Raw genomic sequence first — 23,612 nt, forward strand, 5'->3', positions numbered from 1 at the left:
TCTGAAAAAAGCATGTGTAACTGCCTACCTTTTAATGTTTAAAAAGCTGGCTGGGAAAAATAAAATTTAGAACATAGCATCCATTCCTTGAGTTTGTGTTGCTTTGTTCTCCACTGCGCTGATGCCTACTCCCTCACCTGTGACCACCACGACCCCTGCTAGGGCTGGACCCGGCAATCTATCCATGAATATGTTTCCAATCAAATATAAAATACATGCATTTATGATCACTTGATGTTTTAGCATATTTAACAATTATATTTTCTTCTTGATACCCAACCTCCATCTAATTTAATTTGATGTGGTCCTATAGATAGAAGCCTCTAAGAATCTGTCTTTTGTTGCACTTGTACTGATACCCTCTTGATATCATTCCTCTTAATTTCACTTATTCAAACAATTTTATTACCCAAATGGATCATGGATTTGCTTTTCAAACTGTTATATATGATTGTTAAACAGAATCTCCTATTTCAGTCAATATTACTATTAGTATTTATTTGAAACAGAAATAAAAATCAAAGGAAGGGAAAAACAACACATACCTGATATGACTGTCATTTTTCATAGAGAAAGCTATATTTTAAAAGATTGCCTCAAATAGACTTTATATAGGTTTTCTACTTTAGTATGCTTTAGCACTGAAAATATGATATATAAATGATAATTTAATATTATGAGTATAAATCTTCCAGCTTCTTTCTGCTAGTTTTTAACATTTTCTGAACTTACAGTTAGTTTATATTGTAATAGTAACAAAGCAGTTTAGAATTTCAGTGTTAAAAACAGAAAAACTAAAAACTATGAAACCATTTGGGGGAAAGAAAAAATAGATTCAATTTGTTCATATAAAATGTAAGTTTAGAAATCTTACTTAGGTATGCATCAGACTGTCAGGATATCTTAAGACTGAAATGGAGTGAATCATCTGTCTCCTCCTCTTATTAGTGAACCATGGAATTGAAAACAAAATGTGTAAAATATTATGCTTCTCACAATATTATTTACTTCCACTGACTGGATAAAGCAGACCATTTCTTGAAGGTATTTTTAGTAACTTATTATGTCATAATATTTGTTTCCTGGGGTGATGTATGCTAATTATTTAAATTAGCACCACAGAATGCAAAAAAATGTAAATAAGAGTCTCCAAGTAAAGAGAGACATTGAAGAACAAACAAACAAACAAACAAACAAAAACAAGACAAGAAGCTATGCCTGTCTCTCCAGCACAGGACTCGCCAATATTTAGTAATAGTAATGGCCAGCAGTTACTAGTGTCATGGACCAGATGGTGTGCTTGTGTGTTTTTGTGGATTGTTTTACTTCATCCTTACACTAATAACTTAACAAAAACCAGAGACTAGCTGAACAAGTACATCAGTGGATGATGCTCCTTCCACCTCCACTCATGCCCCCAACCTTTTTTCTTCTCTTCTCCCCTCCCTCTCATTTCTTTTTTGTTGTCTGAAAACATTGGTCACAGAGAAGTCACAGGAGAATCACATAGGCATTGCCCATGTGCAAAGGTTATAGGCAACAGAGGCAGTTGCATAATTTTTGAGGAAAATGGGTAAAATATAGGAATAGGTAGTTCACAATCACATAAAAAGAAGCAATTATCAAAATAAAACAAAGCACAACATTATCATAGCTAAAGAATGGTAAAGCAAATGAATAACAAGATATCATTAATCATCCTCCAGATAGGGAAAAGTTAAATTTCTGATATTATCGGGTGTTCATAAGTGTTGGGAGAAATGAGAATTGATGCCATTTTTTCAAGAGCAATTTAGTAAATATATTAGAATTTTAAGTAGACACGTATTTGGTATGGCAATTCCACTGCCAGGAATTTACCCTATGATATAATTGTAAAGGCATATCAACATTTATCTGCTGGGATGTATATTAGATCTTTATTTGTCATAGCAACAACATAAAGTAACAAAAATACCCAGTGTTAGAATATTGTCTATATTAGTATAGTATCCTACAATGGTATATATGAAGCAGTCTTTAACAAGAATTGGAGGAATAAGTGTGGTTATAAAATGATCTTTAACACCTTTCCATGAAAATAAGCAAGGTGCACCATACTTATACTGACAGACAAAAATTGGGCAGGGTGGTGGTTGCGGGGAGATGGGTTGGGACGAATGTACCCCAAACCATTGACTATACTTAGTGTGCAGGAACCATGAAGGAAAGAGACACTTAAAGGTGGAGGGAGTAATAGTGTTCTACAACACCCATTTTATAACTGGCGGTATTAGTCAAATGGTTTTTTCTGTGCATATATTTCTCTTGCTTTATTTAGAAAAAAACACTTAAGCGACCTGAACTGAGGAAGAATGCCATTTGTCTTCTTGGTATAACTGCCAATGCCAGGACTGTTATTTTTATCACTTTCCTGGCGCCCAGAGTGACCAGACCAGGAAAGGATGTGTTCCCCAGAATAGCACTGGACTGTCTTGATGTGATTGTGCGCCTACCCCTTCCAGAAGTAGTGCATCTGGTTCGTCGGAGATGCTGTGCAGGCAGGCCGCTTGCAGCTGGGTAATAATCCTGGCCTTTACTGACCTTCTAGGAGGAATAGCAAAGGGAGAGGAAGACAGAGGATTCTGAACGATCGCTGTTCTTAATGTGAAAGAGTAGGAAACTTGTTAATTAGAGATGCATCCCACTTCACACAAAGGGTTTTAGAGGCAGCCTGATTAAACGACTGTCATACCACACATAAAACCATGATTATATTATAGATTACACTAATATAAGTACATAATGTTGTTTAAGATGCCTGCCTTTAGATTCCAAGCAAAAGACCTGATATTGCGGAAAAACAGAGCATAAAATAGGGCAAAATATGGTTCTAAAACATCAATATGCCTGTTTCAGTCACAGATGTATTATTATTTCCAATTCTAGTCCCTCTAAATATGTTTTCCAAGTGATTTAATTTTCTCCTCTGTCAATCACAATTCATCTCTCTTTTAAGACTTCTGTTATTTTCCCTGCTTGTACTAAAATAAAATCTTTGGATAGATTACCAAAAGTACACTTTTGGAAATAAAGCAGTCTGATTATGACTTATGATTTCTACACAAATTCCTTGAGAATACAAGGCTGCTCTTTTAATATTAAATTGGAAGTCTTCATCAATTACAGACATAGAACTGTAGAAATTTCAATTCCCAGCTTCTTGATTGGATTTGATTTTTTAAATAATGAAGTATTCAAATGCTCTGGCAAGCAAGATATTCACGTACAGGGGAAAAATCATTAATTTAAAGGGCATCACCAGGTTTATACTATTTTTTGCATTCAGAGAGCAAATGCTGGTGGAACAATCAGGACAATTATTGAGAAGAGAGAATGACCTGAAGAATATTTTTACTGCTGTCTTTCAAATTTCAAAGCAATAATTTTGATCTTCTTTCTGTGCTGGAAAATTAAAATGAGTTTGTCCTGACCCTATTCTGATTTCTGTGTTTTAGCTCTTTGCCTCCAGTTCCTTCTTAATTTATCTTTTCTTACACTGATCATTTATTTCTTAAGTAGTTTCTAAAATTTCTCAAACCAAGTCTAAACATTTTGAGCTTTGGCAATAGCACTGGCGAGTAAGTAGAAGTTGTATACAGAAAAGAACTGCAGATTTTGAAATGGAAAACTTATAAAACTATAGCAAAAGAAAAAGAAAACTGGAATAAGAAGTCTTCCAATGTTGGTTTCAAGTAAAAAGACATAAGATAGAGTACATTCGTAACTCAAAAATGTAAGGAAGAATGCTCGTGGTTGGTTTGAATTTTAACATGACTGAAGCAACACAATTATTGAGAGTTAAAAGAAAATCTAATTTTTTTGCTTTCAATTTTTGGAGAACAAGAAAAGAATCCAATTTACAATCCTCAGCTATATTTTGTAGGATTTCCTCTCTCTACATTTTGCTGAAACAACAATAGTAGTCACTCTGCCATTCCATCTTCTCTCTAAAGATCCCCAAATATCCCCCAAACCTCAAAGGCTACACACACATACTTTTTTAGTTCCCGCTGTCCTGTGCTGGTCCTCTCAGCACACTGTAGAAGACAAAGGTTGAGCAGGACAAAGAAACGGCTCATAAGGCAAGGGAGGGGATGAGGCAGAGCAGCCAGGATTGACTGTGAACGTGTCTGACGACATGATTTCCCTCTCACACAATGCCCATGAGTACAATCAGGCAGTCATGTCCCTACTGAAAATCATTAGAGTTGAAAGTTGCCTTCACTGACCATACGCATGTTCCTGGCATGGTGGTAATATGAATCACAGTGCAGTTAAATTAGAACTGGTGACAATGATCTATGCTATATTAGATCTCCAAACAAACAAATAACCCAATCAATAACTGGGCTAAGGAACTGAACAGACACTTCACAGAAGAAGAAATACAATCAATCAAGAAACATGAAAAAATGTTCAACATCTCTAGCAATTAAAGAAATGAAAATCAAAACTACTCTAAGATTTCATTTCTCTCTAGTCAGAATGGCAATGATCAAGAATACAAGCAACAGTAAAAGTTGGCAAGGATGTCCGGAAAAGGCACACTCAGACACTGCTGGTGGGAAGTTAAATTGATGCAACCACTATGGAAAGGAGTATGGAGATTACTCAGAAAACTTGGAATGGACCCACCATTTGACCCAGCTATCTCACTCCTTAAAATCAACATACTACAGTGATGCAGCCACATCAAGGTTTACAGCAGCTCAATTCACAATAGCTAAGCTATGGAACCAACCTAGATGCCCTTCCACAGATGAATGGATAAAGAAAATGTGGTACATATACACAATGGAATATTACTCAGCCCTAAAGAAGAATGACATTATGGCATTTGCTGGTAAATGGATGGAATTGGAGAATATTATGCTAAGTGAAGTAAGTCAACCCTAAAGAACCAAAGGCCCAATGTTTTCTCTGATATGTGAATGCTAATTCACAGTAAGATGCTGCAGAGGGGGCGGGGGCAAGGTGGCTAGGGAAAAATAGAGGTACTTTGGATTAGACAGAGGGGAGTAAAAGGAGGGGAGAGGGTTTGAGGGTAGGAACGATAGTAAAATGAACCAGACATTACCCTATGTACATATATGATTACATGAACAGTGAAAGTCTACATCGTGTACAACCATGGAATAAGAAGTTATACTCCATTTATGAATGATGTTTCAAAATGCATTCTATTGTCATTTATAACTAATCAGAACAAATTTTTAAAAAAGATCTAAAAAAATGTTACACATTACTTCTTTGATCATTAACGATTTCTTCTATTAGATGCCAATCATTTAAGAAGTAGTATGATGCAATGAAAACATTATAGGACTGGATTTGGAAGATGTAGGTTCAAATGTCATCTCTGTGCCTTTTTATCTGTACAGCATGAAGTTAATGCTTCCCTCTCAATGACTGACATAAGGAATTAGTTGAAGGGTGCATGAGAAAGTATTAGATTTATTCCAGGTAGTTAGTGAAAGACAAGGCATTCATATTATTTTGATAAAAGTCTGGTGTGTTTGGTCAACTTTTAGTAATGTGATTTATGGCTTACTTTTTCTTTATTTAAACTGCTTGATCCAGAACTTGTTTACATTTCCTAAGAATATGCACTGTCTCTTTTCAACTGATTTTCATGTATTTTAGGGGAATTGTTCAATTTGCCTATTTAAACTCCATCTAGTTAAGTTCCTCAAACACAATTTTAATTTTCTACTCATATGTACAGGGCACAAATAAATATCCTGAGATATTGCCCAATCATAAGAATAAAATTCATAGACCACTATTAATTTTGATTAGTCTGGCTAAATGGAGTCCATTGCCCAATTGCCAACTAGGTGACATTTACAATGAGCTTTTTCCCTTCCACAATATTTGTGCAAACTCATTAGCACTTTTTTTCTGAAGATGAAAGAATATTCTCTCTTGAAGATTTCTTTGCAGAAGAAACTTAATCCATACAACCTCTTTTTTTTTTTTTTTTTTAATGTGCTTCATCTTTTGTTCTAGAAGCCCTGACTGAATTAGAGAATAGGTTTTTAATCTCTGCAGTGTTTCTGCCTGTAGTTCTGAAGCAGAAAGTTCAGGATAGGCCTGGGCTCTGTATTAGGTCACCTAGAAGGCCTTGATTTAACCCTTCCTGATAATGAGTGAATCTTCCTGCTCCAAAGCATTCTCCCACTCATTCATTCATTAAACATCTGTTAGGGCCATGCATGTTAACAGGCTATCTTCTAGACCATGATAGAAGTCCAGAGTTTTGGTACAGTAATGGTTAAAAGCATCAGCTTTGGAGCCATGAAACCTTGTGCTACATGCTGCTTCCACAATATGCTCCCCCCCATGGACTTAGGGCAGTTTGTTTAACCACTCTGTCTCATTCTTTTCATTTCTGAGGGGCAGAGAGTGACAGGCATCATGGAAGTTGTGAAGGAAAAAATATGCTATCACACAGAAATTATTTAGGGTTCTTGTCTTGCTGTTAGGGGAAAGATTTAGGGGACCCTTTCTATGCAAAAATCTACATAATCCAGATTTGTCTCCTCAGTTGCCTCAGTGACTACTTTTGAGTAACTGAAGCATCAGAGGCAACAAAAATTTCCAACTCTGAGAGTATTTTGCTTTTATTTATTTACATGTTTCAATAGTAAGCAATGTTTATGAAACAACTAATAAAGTTTCAAAGCTAAATTTTACCAAAGACCTTCCAATAAAAGTGGTCATTTGGCATCTCAGTGTCTTTAAGACCTCCCTCTCCTCAAAGGCATTCATCTTAAATCCTTGTAGCTATTCCTGCTGGAATATATCTTAATTATATAAAATATGTTGATATTTTAATTTATTGAAAGTTTAAATACATAACTGACCTCTTCATATTATACTTGGTGAGAATGTAACTATCCTACCCTGCACTTGTTCAATGGTTTTTGTTTATTCTAGCAGTGCTGGCGATTGAACCCTGGGCCTTGTGTATGCTAGGCAAGCACTCCACCACTGAGCCAGAACCCCAGCCCTTCGGTCACTATTCAAGTCATTGTAACAAAAACATTGTCCATTGTCAAGTTAAGGGGAGTGCTATAATTAAATTTGGTTGTATCTTTTTAATTTTGTTCTTTGAGGGTTTTTAAAAACACAATTATCAATGATCTAAAATCCCAAATTGAAATGCGGCCAGGGAAGGTAATACAAAATCCTTAATATTCTGTTCTTCCTCTAAAGTTTCAACATGGTCTGCATAGGTTAGCCATACTTTTACTTAATGAACTAACCCATATTTAAAGTTTTAAAACTTTTCTTTCATCTAGCTTCTTAGAAGGTAATTTTAGTAGAGAGAATGACATGAACCATATTGATCTTAGCCAACTGAGGAGTTTGTCTAGCATTGATACTGATCAAGCCCTTTATACCAACACAAAATATATAAAAATATACTATATAAAATACATTAATTTGCAAATTAAAAAGGAATATATTACATGATTATATAATTTTATATATATTATATGACTATAATTTTTTAGATATATGGGACTTTCAAAATTTATATTTGCTAAGTTTCCAATCAGTTCTCCTGGCTAGAGAAGTCAGTTGCAAGACTTCTAATGGCATCTCTATAAGAGAATTAGATTGAAACTTTTGCTTCCTTAAGCATTCTTACAAGATAGTTTGCTTCTTGAACCAAGAAGAAAATGTCAAATGAATTTCTTATCAGGCTCTTAATGCAGTTTTTTGCTTTTTTTTCCTGAAGGATTTATTTTTGTTTCTTATAAAATCTTGGTCTCTTAAATAATATTAATATACATATATACCTTACCATATATTCATGTATATAAATACATGTTACTATTTGTATATTTTAAAGTTATTTACGTGGTGCTCATTGAAGCAGAGAGTATGAATTAAGTCTTGTTTGAGATGAGCACAATGCTTGACAGGTCCTTAAAACTGGCAGCTCTGACTGACTGCCTCTGCTCTTCCTACCATTAGAGGAATATGGCAGACTCCTCAGGAATGGAGGGAAGGGGTACTTTTCTGGTGGCATGCTCTCCAAAGATTTAGGACGCAGGGGCAGAGGGAATGAATTCCCTCTGCAGTCCATGGAATGAGAAACTAAACCACCAGACACAGTAACGTACATTTGCCTCCTGATTGTGGCCCTGCAGGTTTTTGTTTTGTTTTGGTGAGTCAGAAACTTGAATTTGAATGTCTTTAAATAAAAAAAGTACTTTCTGGTCTAACACAGGCCCAAGCACTTCTCCTGTTATCTGTCAGGCCCTTGAAGGCATTTGTTTTACCCTGGGTTCAGACAAATTTGCTTACAACTCCGCTCCCCCAAAAGTCCAGATTCTGATTCTGAATACACAACAAAGCCCAGGTGAGAGTTTTAGCTCTGACCCTGATTTTCACCGTACAGGCCTTGGTCTGTCTCTTGCTCAGTTGATACAGAGGATGGTTCTGAAGGTTTGCTTCTGGTACTCCACTCACAGGGGCAGGGGTGGGATACAAAGCCAAGTCTCACCCTTAGAGAAGGTCTTTCTAGTTGTTCCTGCTCCTCTATGTTTATCCCTGTTTTGCCACTTTCTGATTTTTTCCTCCTAACCTGAATCCATCCTGGTTTAATTTTCTTGACTTTTGCTGAGAAGTCCAAAGAAGGAGTCAAAATTATACATAAGGGATCTGTCATTTCAATGAGAAAGGATGAAGTATGTTATGCCAGGAGATCAAGGCTTGATGCCATCCTTTTCATGTAAAATTGTCATTTGTGGGGCAAATGATTTGTTTCTTTCACATGTCCACCTATGGAAAGGCTGACTCAGGCAAATGGTAGCATGAGGATTCAGAAAGAATGACATTTTTTTTCTTTTTTTTTATTGTAAACAAATGGGATACATGTTGTTTCTCTGTTTGTACCTGGAGTAAAGGCATACATCTGTGTAATCATAAATTTACATAGGGTAATGTTGTTTGATTCATTCTGTTGTTTTTTCCCTTCCCCAAATTTAACTTCAATACTGTACTTTGGTTTAAGAACCCTGTGGTATTGATTTTTATTCTTTTTCTAATATGAAATAACAAAGAATCTCAATAAGTAAATAATTTTAAGGGCGTTGCATCCATGATTGCAGAATCTTCTGATGCACATAGCTGGATGGAAGGCCGAGTGGCCGAGGACCATGGTGAGAAGGAAAGTGTTGATGGTTTGCCGAACATTCATGACTGGCGGGCCGCATGGAACTGCTGGACAGCAGCCCAGGACAAACAGTTCATGGCTTCATTATTCCTGGGCTTGGGAATAGACCTTTTATTTTATTTTATGTGAGTATTATTCACTTTATATAAATATTTATTTTTTACCCAAGTAGTTATATAATTTCATTTATCTCGGGCAAAGACAAAAATTAGGAAGTAAATAAAATGTGAAATTTACTCTGTGTAAGACAAAGTACATAATCTTAAAATTGTAGTATTCTCAGATTCCTAATACACCTTCTGGTACTCCTTGACCTGTGCATATTCCATGAGAACCTCAACTAACTACTTTATTGTCAATACTTCTTGCTTATTAGTAAAGTAGTATCGGTTCACCTGGTGGTATTAATTCATCCTCTCTTTCATTTATTTATATGTGGTGCTGAGGATCGAACCCAGTGCCTCACACATGCTAGGCAAGCGCTCTACCACCACTGAGCCACAACCCCAGCCCCTCATCCTCTCTTTCAATCATCGGTTTGTACCGAGCCTCATATCCATCAACAAAATGGTTTTTGTCTCCGCAGACATTCAATCAGTGCAGTGTAGACTGGCGTCAAAGCTCAAACACACACAAGGGCAAATTTCCTTTTAACAGATGTATATTCAAACATTAAAAAAGCAAAACAAATTGCTCCTGGCAAGTTCAGACTCCCTCCAGGCAAGGACAGCATAAAAATGGCAGGGAGCAGCAGTAAGTCATTCATGACTAAACCTCAGGAAATAACCGAATTGTACTGAATTGAACCAAGCAAAAATTAGAAATACGGAGGGAAGACTGGCCCCACCATTTTTATTCCTTCTAACTCCAGGCACCATAGAGAGAGAAATGACTAAATCTCTGTTTTAATAGCTGCTGTCAGGAGTTTTGCTCTGTAGGGCCTATTTCAGCAGTTCCTAGTGGTAATATATGGCATTTCCCTGATTAACGGCCATTTTATAACCTGTGTAATTGGCCACAAATCAGGGGAATGTCATAACGTAGCAAGAAAACATTCCCATCTCCGTCATAGCCTTGGCTTGGTTTTCTGGAGGAATTATTACTTGAGTAGTTTGTGGGTTTTCATTACTTTAAATAATGTACTACCTGAAGTACAAAAAACGACATTTAAACTAATGAACATTTCTGTCTCCAAATCCTTTCTTCTACCCCATCCTTAGATTTCTTCTTGAAACACCAAAAATGGAATTCTTTCTACATTTTTATAACACCAATGTTTGTGGGGAAATCAAGGCAGGGCAGGACAGGGAGAACGGTCAGTTGTATAAGGCACTGTGAGAGAGTAGAGACCCCCTTCAAAAAAGAAAAAGTTAGACACCCTCTGATATAAAACAAATATATCTAGTTAAGATTGACCAAACCAAAATGGGTGCAAATAAAATCATTGCGTTGTGCTGACTGTGGTAAATACAAGGACAGTACCTGAGATAAAATAATGTGGCCATGAGTTAAGGACATTGTAACCATTTCTGTGAAGCAACCCATCCCTTCAGAGACCCCAGAAGCTACCAGTTTCAGATCTGGGTAGTCTGGCTGCCCATGCTAGCTTGCCCTGCTAACCCGCCAGGTGCAGCCTGAAAGATAAGCTGGAGCTGGCTGCTTGCACTCCTTGGAAAAAAAGGAAAAAGGCCCTTTATTGTCAGCCTGCTAGGATTTTTTTAATGGTTTTCACTTTAAAAATGAGCATGCTGAAGTCACTCACTACTATACTGCCCCACTTGGAGTAGCGGTCCTGACATGTCATTCTGTTTTCTTTTTCTTTTTTTTCTCTTTTCCCAAAATAAACTTCTTTTCCTACTTTAGTTTCTGGTGGTCTCATTATGCGTCAACAACTGGACCCTACAACAGCACTCAACTCAGGTATGAAATTTAAAGCAGCACCCCAAAACTCAATAGTCAAGACAGAAATATTATAATATAATATATAACAAATAAAATGAATGTGAAAGAATCCACAATGAACAAAATATTAAAATCTTGAATAAAGAAAGGCTCTGTCCTGTGCTTGCATGACTTATCTCACTCGCCTGTACTTGTCCGGGAAAAAGTACAAGATAAGAAGTGAACACAAAGTAATGGTCTGACTCCATTTATCCAATAAGAAAATAGACTATGGCTCTTTATAATCACCCATTGCAATAATAGCTATCACCTGCACTATTATTATTTAAATAATAAATATTAAATTATTTAAATAGGGAGCTTTATTTTACCTGTAATACACAGTCCAAAGCATTTTAGCACCATAGTGTCATCTTTAAGGGAGATAGATCTTGTAATTCTGTATCAGCTACTATATGAGACCAAGTTTTATTGGTTGAAAGCATGCCAAATATAAATTAAACTTCTTCTTTTTCTAGGGTAAGTAAAGACCAACACCAGTCCTTTATTTAAAATATTTAATTACTTCCCAATTTGAACTCTTCAGTAAGACATACACTAGAAATTCAAAGTTTAAAATTTGTATGCCAGAACCACTATTTGACCCAGTTATCCCACTCCTCATTTTATACCCAAAGGACTTAAAATCAGCATACTACAGTGACACAGCCAGATCAAGGTTTCACAGTAGCTTGATCAACTATGGAACCAACCTAGAAACCCTTCAATAGATGAATGGATAAAGAAACTGTGGTCTATATACACAATGGAATATTACCCAACCTTAAAGAATGAAATTATGATATTTGCCAGTAAATGGATGGAGCTGGAAAATATCAAGCTTAGTAAAATAAGCCAAACCCTAAAAACCAAAGGCCAAATGTTTTCTCTGATAAGTGGATGCTGATCTGTAATGGAGGTGGGTAGGGAAGAATGAAGGAAATTTGGATTGTGCAGAGGGGAGTGAGAGGACAGGGTGTGGGGATGGGAAGGACAGTAGAATGAGATGGACATTATTAACCTATATACATGTCTGATTGTACCAGTGTGACTCTGCCCCATGTTCAGTCAAAGGAAGGAGAAGTTGTGCTCCATTTGTGTACAATGTGTCAAAATGCATTCTACTGTCATGTATAACTAATTAGAACAAATTAAAAAATATCTTTAAAAACATGCATGCCTTTTCTGAAGAAGGCGGAATAAAGTCCGTAACTGTAGTAGTTTGGCTAGTCTAGGAGGAAGAGTATTCACAGAAGGGGGTGAATGGATAGGGTGCTAGGTTTCCTGGAGAAAGATGGCTGGACTAAATCCTAAAGATCTGAGAGAAAGTGGTTAGATAAGGAGGGATGGGGTTGAGGCATTCTTTCAAGGAGAAGGAATATTGTAACATGAAGTCTCAAAATGGTAGCACGATTTGGAGGGACTTTGAATCTTTAGGAAGGTTTAGAAGATGGATGAAAGCCAGAAAATTGTAAGGGATGAGACTGGTGAGAGAAACAGGAGGGCATTCAACTGAGAAACAGGTGGTACTTGAATAAAATAATAAGCGTAAAAACTTATATAGACAATAGCCATGTTGAACAATATATTCTTAACCCAAAATATAAAATATATCAGGGTAGATATTTTTTCATTTTTATTTACATATTAAGAATAAAACACATGAAAATACTTTTCAATGATTTGAAAAATTTTCAGATCCCACTAATAAAACTGGAAGTTTCACAAACATTTACATCACATCTGCCCAACCTATTCCATTGTAACTTTCTTTTTGAAGCCATAACCAAGTGGAGTTTGGCATCCTTAAAAATTAATTATGTTAAAAGTTACTACACTTCAGATATAGTTGAAGCAATTCTATAGAAATTAGTTTTAAAAATTATGAAATATTATTCAGTGAAAAATTAGATGTTAGGACAAGAAAATGTAAGATTGATGAGAAAGTTTACTTGCTTTATATCCAGGTTGTAAAATACTCATGAAATCATGCTGAAACAATTTCATTCTACAGGGTGATAGAATATCCTACTGACGATAATGCAATTAACTCGAATATAATAGCAACATTGGGCACACTAACCTTTGACATCATTTGCTAATTTCTTGGCTTCATTAAGAATCCTGAAGCTCTTTTGAAGAGAGCCTTTGGCATCTTCCTTCAATGAACCTTGAGGACCTGTTGCCTGTGGACAGAAAAAGAGGTTTAGAATATCTAAAACTTAGCATGATGATGTCAAGATGTCTAGAAGATGGTTGGTATACAGAGTTTACCTACTGGGAAGAAGACTTAGAACTGTGAATTATCAGCACATGTGGTTGACTAGAGAACTACTTGTTGGGAGATTGGAAGGTCTAGAAGGAAATCTTCAGAACTAAAATGTTCAAGTGGCAGGTAGAGAAGTGGGGCTGGTGTTTCCGAGAGGAAAAGGAGAAATTCAGGGAGTGCAATATTACGGAAATAAGACAGACGGAAGTGCCCTGACACATGATGACTGACAGAGTTACAAGGACAGAAAAGGTCGATATCAAGTGCTGCAGAAGTCAAGTAGATTAAGAACTAAAAACATCCATTCACTTTATCCCTAAGCACATTTCACTCCAGATGTGCGGTGAGTGGGAAACATTTCCTTTATTCCCTAGGTGTTGAAATGGGAAGGAATACTGCTTCCTTTTTAAACAAATTTCAGTGTACACGTCAGGATACAGGCTTCAAAGTGACAATCTCAGAATCACCATCATCCAGCAAAGATATATTTGTTGAGGGTTAGATTAATAGAGGTGACACAGAGATAATAGAACAGGAAAAGGATCATTTAACTTGACTGTCTAGTTATCCATTGTAATAGTGTTTGCGCCTCTGTAATCATTACATAATACGTGTATTCCAAGAGATAAATCAAATAGGGTCCTATGTGTAAATTTTAAATTGGAAAACTATTTCAGAATACAAGAAGGCTGGAGAATACTAAATGTTTACTGTCAAATTTATAATTATGAACTTAGGTTCTCCCAGGCATAATGCTCTTCAAAGATATCTGCAGTACCTTAGTAACATTTTTATCAGTCTGTAACTTGAGAATTAAAAGAGGAAAAGATAATAGACCAGTTTCTGCTATGGTCAATTTTATTTTGGTGTGTCATTCCAACAGATTTCATTTAAATATTGCTCATAAGATAGACTTGATATCTACAAAAGGGCATATTAGAAACATCTGCATAAATAAAAAGGGACACTGTGCATAGTACTTGAAAAATATAAACTTGGAAGATTATTCTTTGTAAAATTGACAGTATCTCCCATTGAGTACATGGGAATTCTTAGTTCCAAATCTTATCTTGGGGATTAGACACAGTAATGTCACAAAGTATCATTTTCCTGGGAAAAAAATAAAGTGTAAAAGTTAATGGCACAAATTCAATGTACTTTACTCAAAAAAGTAAGCTTCAGATTACCCTCTCATGTTCTATATATGCTCCAATTTACACATCAGTTTTACTCCTTGGGTTATAAGTTTTCTGAATCAAAACAGATCAAAGATAGGAAATTACAAAGGAGTGAAGATTCTCTAAATAGGCGCAGTAAAAACAGCAGAAGTGACAGCTGACAATCTGTTTGACAGTGAAGAAAGAGAAAAAACTCTAAAAAGTAGAGAGGAAAATTATCAAAGCTTAGGAGGCATCCAAATTGACTTGGAAAGGGGTCAAGGGTATATGGTAAGTAGTTCTCAGTAGATGACAATATTATTGTAATAAAAGAATGAATGTTGACAATGTTCCTGAATAATCAAGATAATATGGGTCATTTATAATGTTAGATGAAACTTACAAAAAAAAAAAGAACAGAAAAAAATACCATCTTTTCTAACATTCTTGGAGTGTGAATGCCTTTTTATAAGAACATCATCTGGCAAGCATTTAAAAACCATAATTTTAAAGCTAATCTTGGATGTGCAAAATGAGGCATGGCATTAACGAAGGGAAACAGAGTTGATTTGCTATGAAAAAGAAAATTAGAGGCAACAGATGAGGGAGAGAGAGAGAGAGAGTGGATAGAGAGAGAGAGAAAGAGAGAGAGAGAGGGAGAAGGGCCAATCACCACTAAGACAGGCTTAAATCGAGCTGTGGAAATTGTTGATGAACTATAATCAGTCATGACCAATATGAATTTTTCTACTTTTCAGCAGTTTATTAAGTTATAACTGGATAAATAAATTGCACATACTTAGAATTTACAATTTAATTTTTTGACATGTATACATCCATGAAACCATTACTACAAAGTAGAGGACACAATATCATTTCTTTTAATCCCTTCTTTCTATCCCTCCTTATCCCCACATTCCTAAACAAACACTAGTCTTAATTTCAACACTGTAAGTTTGTGTATAGAATGTTATGGAATGTACTGTTTTTTTGGTCTGGCTTCTTTCATTCTATATAGTTTTAGCATTTATCCATGTTGTGCGTACGTCAATATTTGATCCCTTTTGTATTTTTAAGTGCATTTCATCATATGGATGTGTCCCAATCCATTTATGCATTTACTCCTTAATGGACATTTGTGTTGCTTTAGCTTTGGCCATTCTAAATAGGACTTCTAATCATTTTTGTGCAAATCTTTGTATGAACATGGACTTTCATTCTCTAGGAGTGACTATTGAGAAGTAGAATGACTGTATCATATGGCTGATATATATTTACATTTTTAAGACACTTCTACCTGATTTCCAAATTGTTTGTAATATTTAAAATTCCCCTCCATAGTGTACAGAAGTTTCATTTGCCCTCATCTGTACCAAGACTCAACACACTCAATCTTTTAAAATTTGAAAATTGATTAAAATTTGACTTTCATTTTGGTTCTAATTTGCACTTTTCTGTTGACTAATAATGTTGAGCATTCTTCATGTGCTCATTTGCTATTTTCTTTGGTGAAGTATCTGTTAAAATATCTTCTGTTCAATTCTTGTTTTTTAATTATTAGTACAAGCCCTTTATCAGATATCTAATTCAAAAATATAATCTCCTAATTTGGAGTTTGTCTTTATTTTCTTAAAAGTAGATTTGAAGGGCAGAAATACTCAATTTTAATGAAGACTAATTTACCAATTTTTTTTCCAGTTGAGGCTTAGTCTTTTATGTTATATCTAATAATCTTTGCCCAAGATGGCAATTTTTTTTTATATTTTCTTTTAGATATATTATATTTTTATGCTTTATATTTAGATCTATGATCTATTTAGAGTTAGTTTTGGAAAATGGTATAAGATATGGATTATAGTTCATGTTTTTGCACATGTTTATCTAATTCCTCTAGTAGCATTTGTTAATAGACATTGAATTGTTTTTTTTATCTTTGTCAGGAATCATTTGATGTATATGTCTGGATTTATTTCTAGACTCTATTTTGTTCTAATGACCTATTATTACTTAACATTGCTACCAACACCACACTGTTTTTTTTTTTTTTTTTTTATTTATTTATTTTTTTTTACGTTTACATAGGGTAATGATGTTTATTATATTTTTCCCCTCCCCCCCACCCCTCCCACCCCTCCCACCCCTCTTTTCCCTCTACACAGTCCTTCTTTCCTTCATTCTTACTGCTCTCCTTAGCCTAACTCTAAACCTAACCCTAAACCTAATGCTAGCCCGTCCCACCCCCCATTATATGTCCTCATCCGCTTATCAGCGAGATCATTCGTCCTTTAGTTTTTTGAGATTGGCTTATCTCACTTAGCATGATATTCTCCAATTTCGACCATTTGCCTACAAATGCCATAATTTTATCATTCTTCATTGCGGAGTAATATTCCATTGTATAAATATGCCACAGTTTCTTTATCCATTCATCAACTGAAGGGCATCTAGGTTGGTTCCACAATCTGGCTATGGTGAATTGAGCAGCAATGAACATTGATGTGGCTGTATCTCTGTAGTATGCTGATTTTAAGTCCTTTGGGTATAGGCCAAGGAGTGGGATAGCTGGGTCAAATGGTGTTTCCATTCCAAGCTTTCTGAGGAATCTCCACACTGCTTTCCAGAGTGGTTGCACTAATTTGCAACCCCACCAGCAATGTATGAGTGTTCCTTTTTCACCACATCCTCGCCAACACCTATTGTTGCTTGTATTCTTGATAATCGCCATTCTAATTGGGGTGAGATGAAATCTTAGGGTAGTTTTGATTTGCATTTCCCTTATTACTAGGGATGTTGAACATTTTTTCATATATCTGGTGATTACTTGTACATCTTCTTCTGTGAAGTGTCTGTTCATTTCCTTAGCCCATTTGTTGATTGGATTATTTGTATTCTTCGTGTAGAGTTTTTTGAGTTCTTTATAGATTCTGGAAATTAGCGCTCTATCTGAGGTATGGTTGGCAAAGATATTCTCCCACTCTGTAGGCTCTCTCTTCGCATTTCTGATAGTTTCCTTTGCTGAGAGAAAGCTTTTTAGTTTGAATCTATCCCAGTTGTTTATTCTTGCTTTTATTTCTTGTGCTATGGGAGTCCTGTTAAGGAAATCTGATCCTGAGCCAACAAGTTGAAGATTTGGACCTACTTTTTCTTCTATAAGATGCAGGGTCTCTGGTCTGATTCCGAGGTCCTTGATCCATTTTGAGTTGAGTTTTGTGTAGGGTGAGAGATAGGGGTTTAATTTCATTCTATTGCATATAGTTTTCCAGTTTTCCCAGCACCATTTGTTGAAGAGGCTATCTTTTCTCCATTGCATATTGTTGGAACCTTTGTCTAGTATGAGAAAATTGTATTTATTTGGGTTTGTGTCCATGTCCTCTATTCTGTACCATTGATCTACCTGTCTATTTTGGTACCAATACCATGCCGTTTTTGTTACTATTGCTTTGTAGTAGAGTTGAAGATCTGGTATTGCAATACCCCCTGCTTCGCTCTTGCTACTGAGGATTGCTTTAGCTATTCTAGGTTTTTTATTCTTCCAGATGAATTTCATAATTGCTTGCTCTATTTCTGCGAGGTACATCATTGGGATTTTAATTGGAATTGCATTGAATCTGTATAGAACTTTAGGTAGTATAGCCATTTTGACGATATTAATTCTGCCTATCCAGGAACATGGGAGATCTTTCCATCTTCTAAGGTTTTCTTGAATTTCTTTCTTTAGTGTTCTGTAGTTCTCATTGTAGAGGTCTTTCACCTCTTTTGTGAGATTGATTCCCAAGTATTTTATTTTTTTCGATGCTATTGTGAATGGGGTAGTTTTCCTAATTTCTCTTTCTGAAGATTCATCACTTATGTATAAAAATGCATTGGATTTATGAGCATTGATCTTGTAACCTGCTACTTTACTGAATTCACTTATGAGTTCTAAAAGTTTTCTGGTGGAATTTCCAGGTTCCTCTAAATATATAATCATGTCATCAGCGAACAGGGATAGTTTGAGTTCTTCTTTTCCTATTCGTATCCCTTTAATTTCTTTGGTTTGTCTGATTGCTCTGGCTAGAGTCTCAAGGACGATGTTGAATAGAAGCGGTGAAAGAGGGCATCCCTGCCTTGTTCCAGTTTTTAGGGGGAACGCTTTCAGTTTTTCACCATTTAGAATGATATTAGCCATGGGCTTAGCGTAGATGGCCTTTATAATGTTTAGGAATGTTCCCATTACCCCAATTTTTTCTAGTGTTTTGAGCATGAAGGGATGCTGTATTTTATCAAATGCTTTTTCTGCATCTATTGAAATAATCATGTGATTCTGAACTTTAAGTCTGTTGATATGGTGAATGACATTTATTGATTTCCGAATGTTGAACCAACCTTGCATCCCTGGGATAAAACCCACTTGATCGTGGTGCACTATCTTTTTAATATATATTTGTATGCGATTTGCTAAAATTTTGTTGAGAATTTTTGCATCGATGTTCATTAAGGATATTGGTCTGAAATTTTCTTTCCTCGATGTGTCTCTGTCTGGTTTAGGTATCAGGGTGATATTGGCTTCATAGAACGAGTTTGGTAGGGTTCCCTCCTCTTCTATTTCATGGAATAGTTTGAGGAGTATTGGAATGAGCTCTTCTTTAAAGGTTTTGTAGAACTCGGCTGAGAACCCATCTGGTCCTGGACTTTTCTTTGTTGGTAGGCTTTTGATGACCTCTTCTATTTCATTGCTTGAAATTGGTTTATTTAAGTTGTGTATGTCCTCCTCGTTCAGTTTAGGTAGTTCATATGTCTCTAGAAATTTGTTGATGTCTTCGAGGTTTTCTGTTTTGTTGGAGTATAGATTTTCGAAATAGCTTCTAATTATGTTTTGTATTTCACTCGTGTCTGTTGTGATGTTTCCTTGTTCACTCCGAATTTTAGTAATTTGAGTTTTCTCCCTCTTTCTCTTTGTTAGTGTGGCTAAGGGTTTATCAATTTTATTTATTTTTTCAAAGAACCAACTATTTATTTTATTAATTTTTCCGATTGTTTCTTTTGTTTCGATTTCGTTGATTTCGGCTCTGATTTTAACTATTTCCTGTCTTCTACTACTTTTGGTATTGGTCTGCTCTTCTTTTTCTAGTGCTTTGAGCTGTAGTGTTAACTCGTTTATTTGTTGATTTCTACTTCTTTTTTTGAATGCACCCCATGAAATAAATCTTCCTCTAAGTACTGCTTTCATAGTGTCCCAGAGATTTTGATATGATGTGTCTTTGTTCTCGTTTACTTCTAAGAATTTTTTTATTTCCCTCCTGATGTCTTCTGTTATCCATTCATCATATTATAGTGTATTATTTAGTCTCCAGGTATTGGAGAAGTTTCTGTTTTTTATTCTGTCATTTATTTCTAGTTTCAATCCATTATGATCTGATAGAGTACAAGGTAGTATCTCTATCTTCTTGTATTTACTAACAGTAGCTTTGTGGCATAAAATATGGTCTATTTTAGAGAAGGATCCATGTGCTGCTGAGAAGAAAGTGTATTCATTCTTTGTTGGATGGTATATTCTATATATGTCCGTTAAGTCTAAATTGCTGATTGTGTTGTTGAGATCTATAGTTTCTTTATTCAATTTTTGTTTGGACGATCTATCCAGTGGTGAGAGAGGTGTGTTAAAATCGCCTAGTATTATTGTGTTGTGGTCTATTTGATTTCTGGAATTGAGAAGGATTTGTTTGACGTACGTGGATGAGCCAATGTTCGGGGCATAGATATTTATGATTGTTATGTCTTGCTGATTTATGCTTCCCTTAAGCAGCATGTAATGTCCTTCTTTATCCCTTCTGACTAGTTTTGGTTTGAAGTCCACATTATCTGAGATGAGGATGGATACTCCAGCTTTTTTGCTGTGTCCGTGTGCATGGTATGTTTGTCCCCATCCTTTCACCTTTAGTCTATGGGTGTCTCTTTCTATGAGATGAGTCTCTTGCAGGCAGCATATTGTTGGATTTTTCTTTTTAATCCAATCTGCCAGTCTGTGTCTTTTGATTGATGAATTCAGGCCATTAACATTCAGGGTTATTATTGTGATATGATTTGTATTCCCAGTCAATTGACTCATATTTGTTTTTGACATGATTTGGTTTCTCCTTTATTTGGCTATTCCTTTAGGCTAGCGCCTCCTGTTGCTGATTTGCATCGTTGTTTTTCATCTCTTCCTCATGGAATATTTTGCTGAGAATGTTCTGTAATGCTGGCTTTCTTTTTGTAAATTCCTTTAGCTTTTGTTTATCATGGAAGGATCTTATTTCATCGTCAAATTTGAAGGTAAGTTTTGCTGGGTATAAGATTCTTGGTTGGCATCCGTTTTCTTTCAGGGCTTGGTATATGTTGTTCCAGGCCCTTCTAGCTTTTAGGGTCTGGATTGAAAAATCTGCTGATATTCTTATTGGTTTCCCTCTGAATGTAATTTGATTCTTTTCTCTCGCGGCCTTTAAAATTCTGTCTTTATTTTGTATGTTAGGTATTTTCATAATAATGTGCCTTGGTGTGGGTCTGTTGTAATTTTGTATGTTTGGAGTTCTATAAGCCTCTTGTACTTGGTTTTCCATTTCGTTCTTCAGATTTGGGAAATTTTCTGTTATTATTTCATTGAATAGATTGTTCATTCCTTTGGTTTGTTTCTCTAAGCCTTCCTCAATCCCAATAATTCTCAAATTTGGCCTTTTCATGATATCCCATAGTTCTTGGAGATTCTGTTCATGATTTCTTACCATCTTCTCTGTTTGTTCAACTTTGTTTTCAAGGTTAAATATTTTGTCTTCAATGTCTGAGGTTCTGTCTTCCAGGTGTTCTATCCTATTGGTTATGCTTTCTATGGAGTTTTTAACTTGGTTTATTGTTTCCTTCATTTCAAGGATTTCAGTTTGGTTTTTTTTCAGTATCTCTAACTCTTTATTGAAATGATCTCTTGCTTCCCGTATTTGGTCTTTTAACTGTTGATTGGTGCGATCATTTAATGCCTGCATTTGCTCTTTCATCTCCTCCTTCAACGCCTGCATTTGCTCTTTCATCTCCTCATTAGCTTCCCTGATCGTTTTAATTACGTACATTCTGAACTCCCTTTCTGACATTTCTTCTGCTGTGCTGTCATTGGGTTTTATTGATGTAGTATCTAGGTTTGTTTGGGACATTTTCTTCCCTTGTTTTCTCATAATGGTCAGTTGTCAGTGGGACCCTGAGATATTGCAGTTTTCCACTATTGGCTTATAGTGTCCCAGTAGATTTCCAGTGTATCACCTCCCAGCCTTCAGTAGCCTGATGTCTTGGAGGAATCTGATAAAGCAGCTCATTTGAAGAATACTGCCCCTAGCCCCCTACTGGTTCCACGTTTTGGAACTGGCTCTGTGCGGAAATGCTCTCACTGTGGGCCTGCACCGTGCAGCTGGCCGTATGGGAAGAGCCCACTGCCGGAGTGTGGAAGACTACCTTGGGAAGACTCAAGCTGCCCTGCCTGGCTCTGCTAAGCCACCTCTATCTGGGCCTGCCACCCGGGCCGAGCTTTACCCAGTGGGCAGACTCACCCGTGGCTCCACTTCAGTCCGAGCCTCTCAATGCCTCCCCTTCTTAACTCCTGGGTTGTGGAGCGACTGGAGGTGCAGTCTTCCTCTAGGCCGCCATCTTGGATCGCCCCTTGAAGAGAGCCCGCAGCTGGAGTGGGCAGAGCCGCCTGAAGAGGTCTCCGGCTGCCCTGCCCTTATCCCTGAGGCTGATTGCAGATCGAGGCTCTCCGCTGGTTCTTTGCAGGAGTACACTGCACTGCAGCGGCTCTGGGACTCGGAGCCTGCTCTGTTCAGACAGGCTCTCACTAGCGGGCCAGTTCCGTTCCGAGAACCTGGAGAAGCTGGCTGTGTGGCCACCACACTGTTTAATTATCACAGCCTTATAGAAAGTATTAAACCGTGATAATAAAACTTTTCCAATTTTTTTCCTTTTCTATTCCATATTAATTATAAATTTCTTTACATAGGTTTCTAGGATTTGCATTCAGGTTATATTGAATGTATATATCAATTTATTTAAAATTAACATTATAATATTGAATCTTCTGATCCATGAACATGATGTATTTCTTGATTTATTTAGATCTTTTTCATTTTATTGCAGTAATATTCTTGGTGTACTTTGTAATTTTTTATCAAATTTATTCCTATTTCATATTCTTTATGCTATTATAAAGTCTATTAATTTTCAACTTCAAGTTTCTCTTTGACAGCCTATGCAAATAATCAAATTTCATAGCCTATAATATTGGTAAACTTGCTTCTCAGTTCTAGTAACATTTTATAGATACCATTGGCTATTATGCTTTGATTGCCATAGCTCTTGTGAATAACAACAGTTGTACTTTGCTTTCAATCTGGAAGCCCTTTATTTCCTTTTTCTTGCCTATCGCAATTGGCTGGCATTTCCAGTACAATGTTAAATGAAAATGATGAGAGCAGATATCCTTGCCTTTTCCTTTCATCATTGGTATGATGTTCATTGTCATTTTTTTAAATAATTGACTTCACAGATAACAGGTAGAAAAGTTTCCTTTTAAATTTAAATTTTAGTATGCAGAGATGTTGGAGTTTGTCATTTTCCCTGCATTTATTAAGGTGACTGTATGATTTCCTTCTTTATTTTGTTAATGTGGTAAATCATATAGATTGATTTGCAAATTCACATCTTACATTCCTGGGATTAGTCCCAGAGATACTGTAAAGTCCTTTAAAAATGTTTTGGATTTGTTATAACTTTAGCAGAAATTTTTACATAGGAAGGCTATTAGTCTATAATTTTCTTGTAATAGCCTTACCTGGCATTGGTATCATAGAATGGGGCAGAACATTTTTTATCCTCTTTAATTTTCTGGAAGAATTTAGTATTTCTTTGATGAATGTTTCATGGAATTCTCAAATGAAGTAGTTTGGGACTGATTGTGCATGTGTGTGTGTGTGTGTGTGTGTGTGTGAGAGAGAGAGAGAGAGAGAGAGAGAGAGAG

At 36.0% G+C, this 23,612-nt stretch overlaps 1 protein-coding gene across 7 annotated transcripts in view; it reads right to left on the bottom strand.

Annotated features, from left to right (window-relative positions):
• Lama2 (laminin subunit alpha 2) overlaps positions 1-23,612 on the bottom strand; it is a 582,198-nt gene that overhangs the window by 73,375 nt on the left and 485,211 nt on the right. For all 7 annotated transcript variants that reach the window (XM_047557822.1, XM_047557827.1, XM_047557826.1 and 4 more), the window contains one exon: positions 13,257-13,359. In XM_047557822.1, coding sequence (XP_047413778.1) covers positions 13,257-13,359 — 103 coding nt within the window. The remainder of the gene's footprint in view (positions 1-13,256; positions 13,360-23,612) is intronic.

The sequence above is a fragment of the Sciurus carolinensis genome, chromosome 7 (assembly GCF_902686445.1).
Source record: "Sciurus carolinensis chromosome 7, mSciCar1.2, whole genome shotgun sequence".
Lineage (NCBI taxonomy): Eukaryota > Metazoa > Chordata > Mammalia > Rodentia > Sciuridae > Sciurus > Sciurus carolinensis.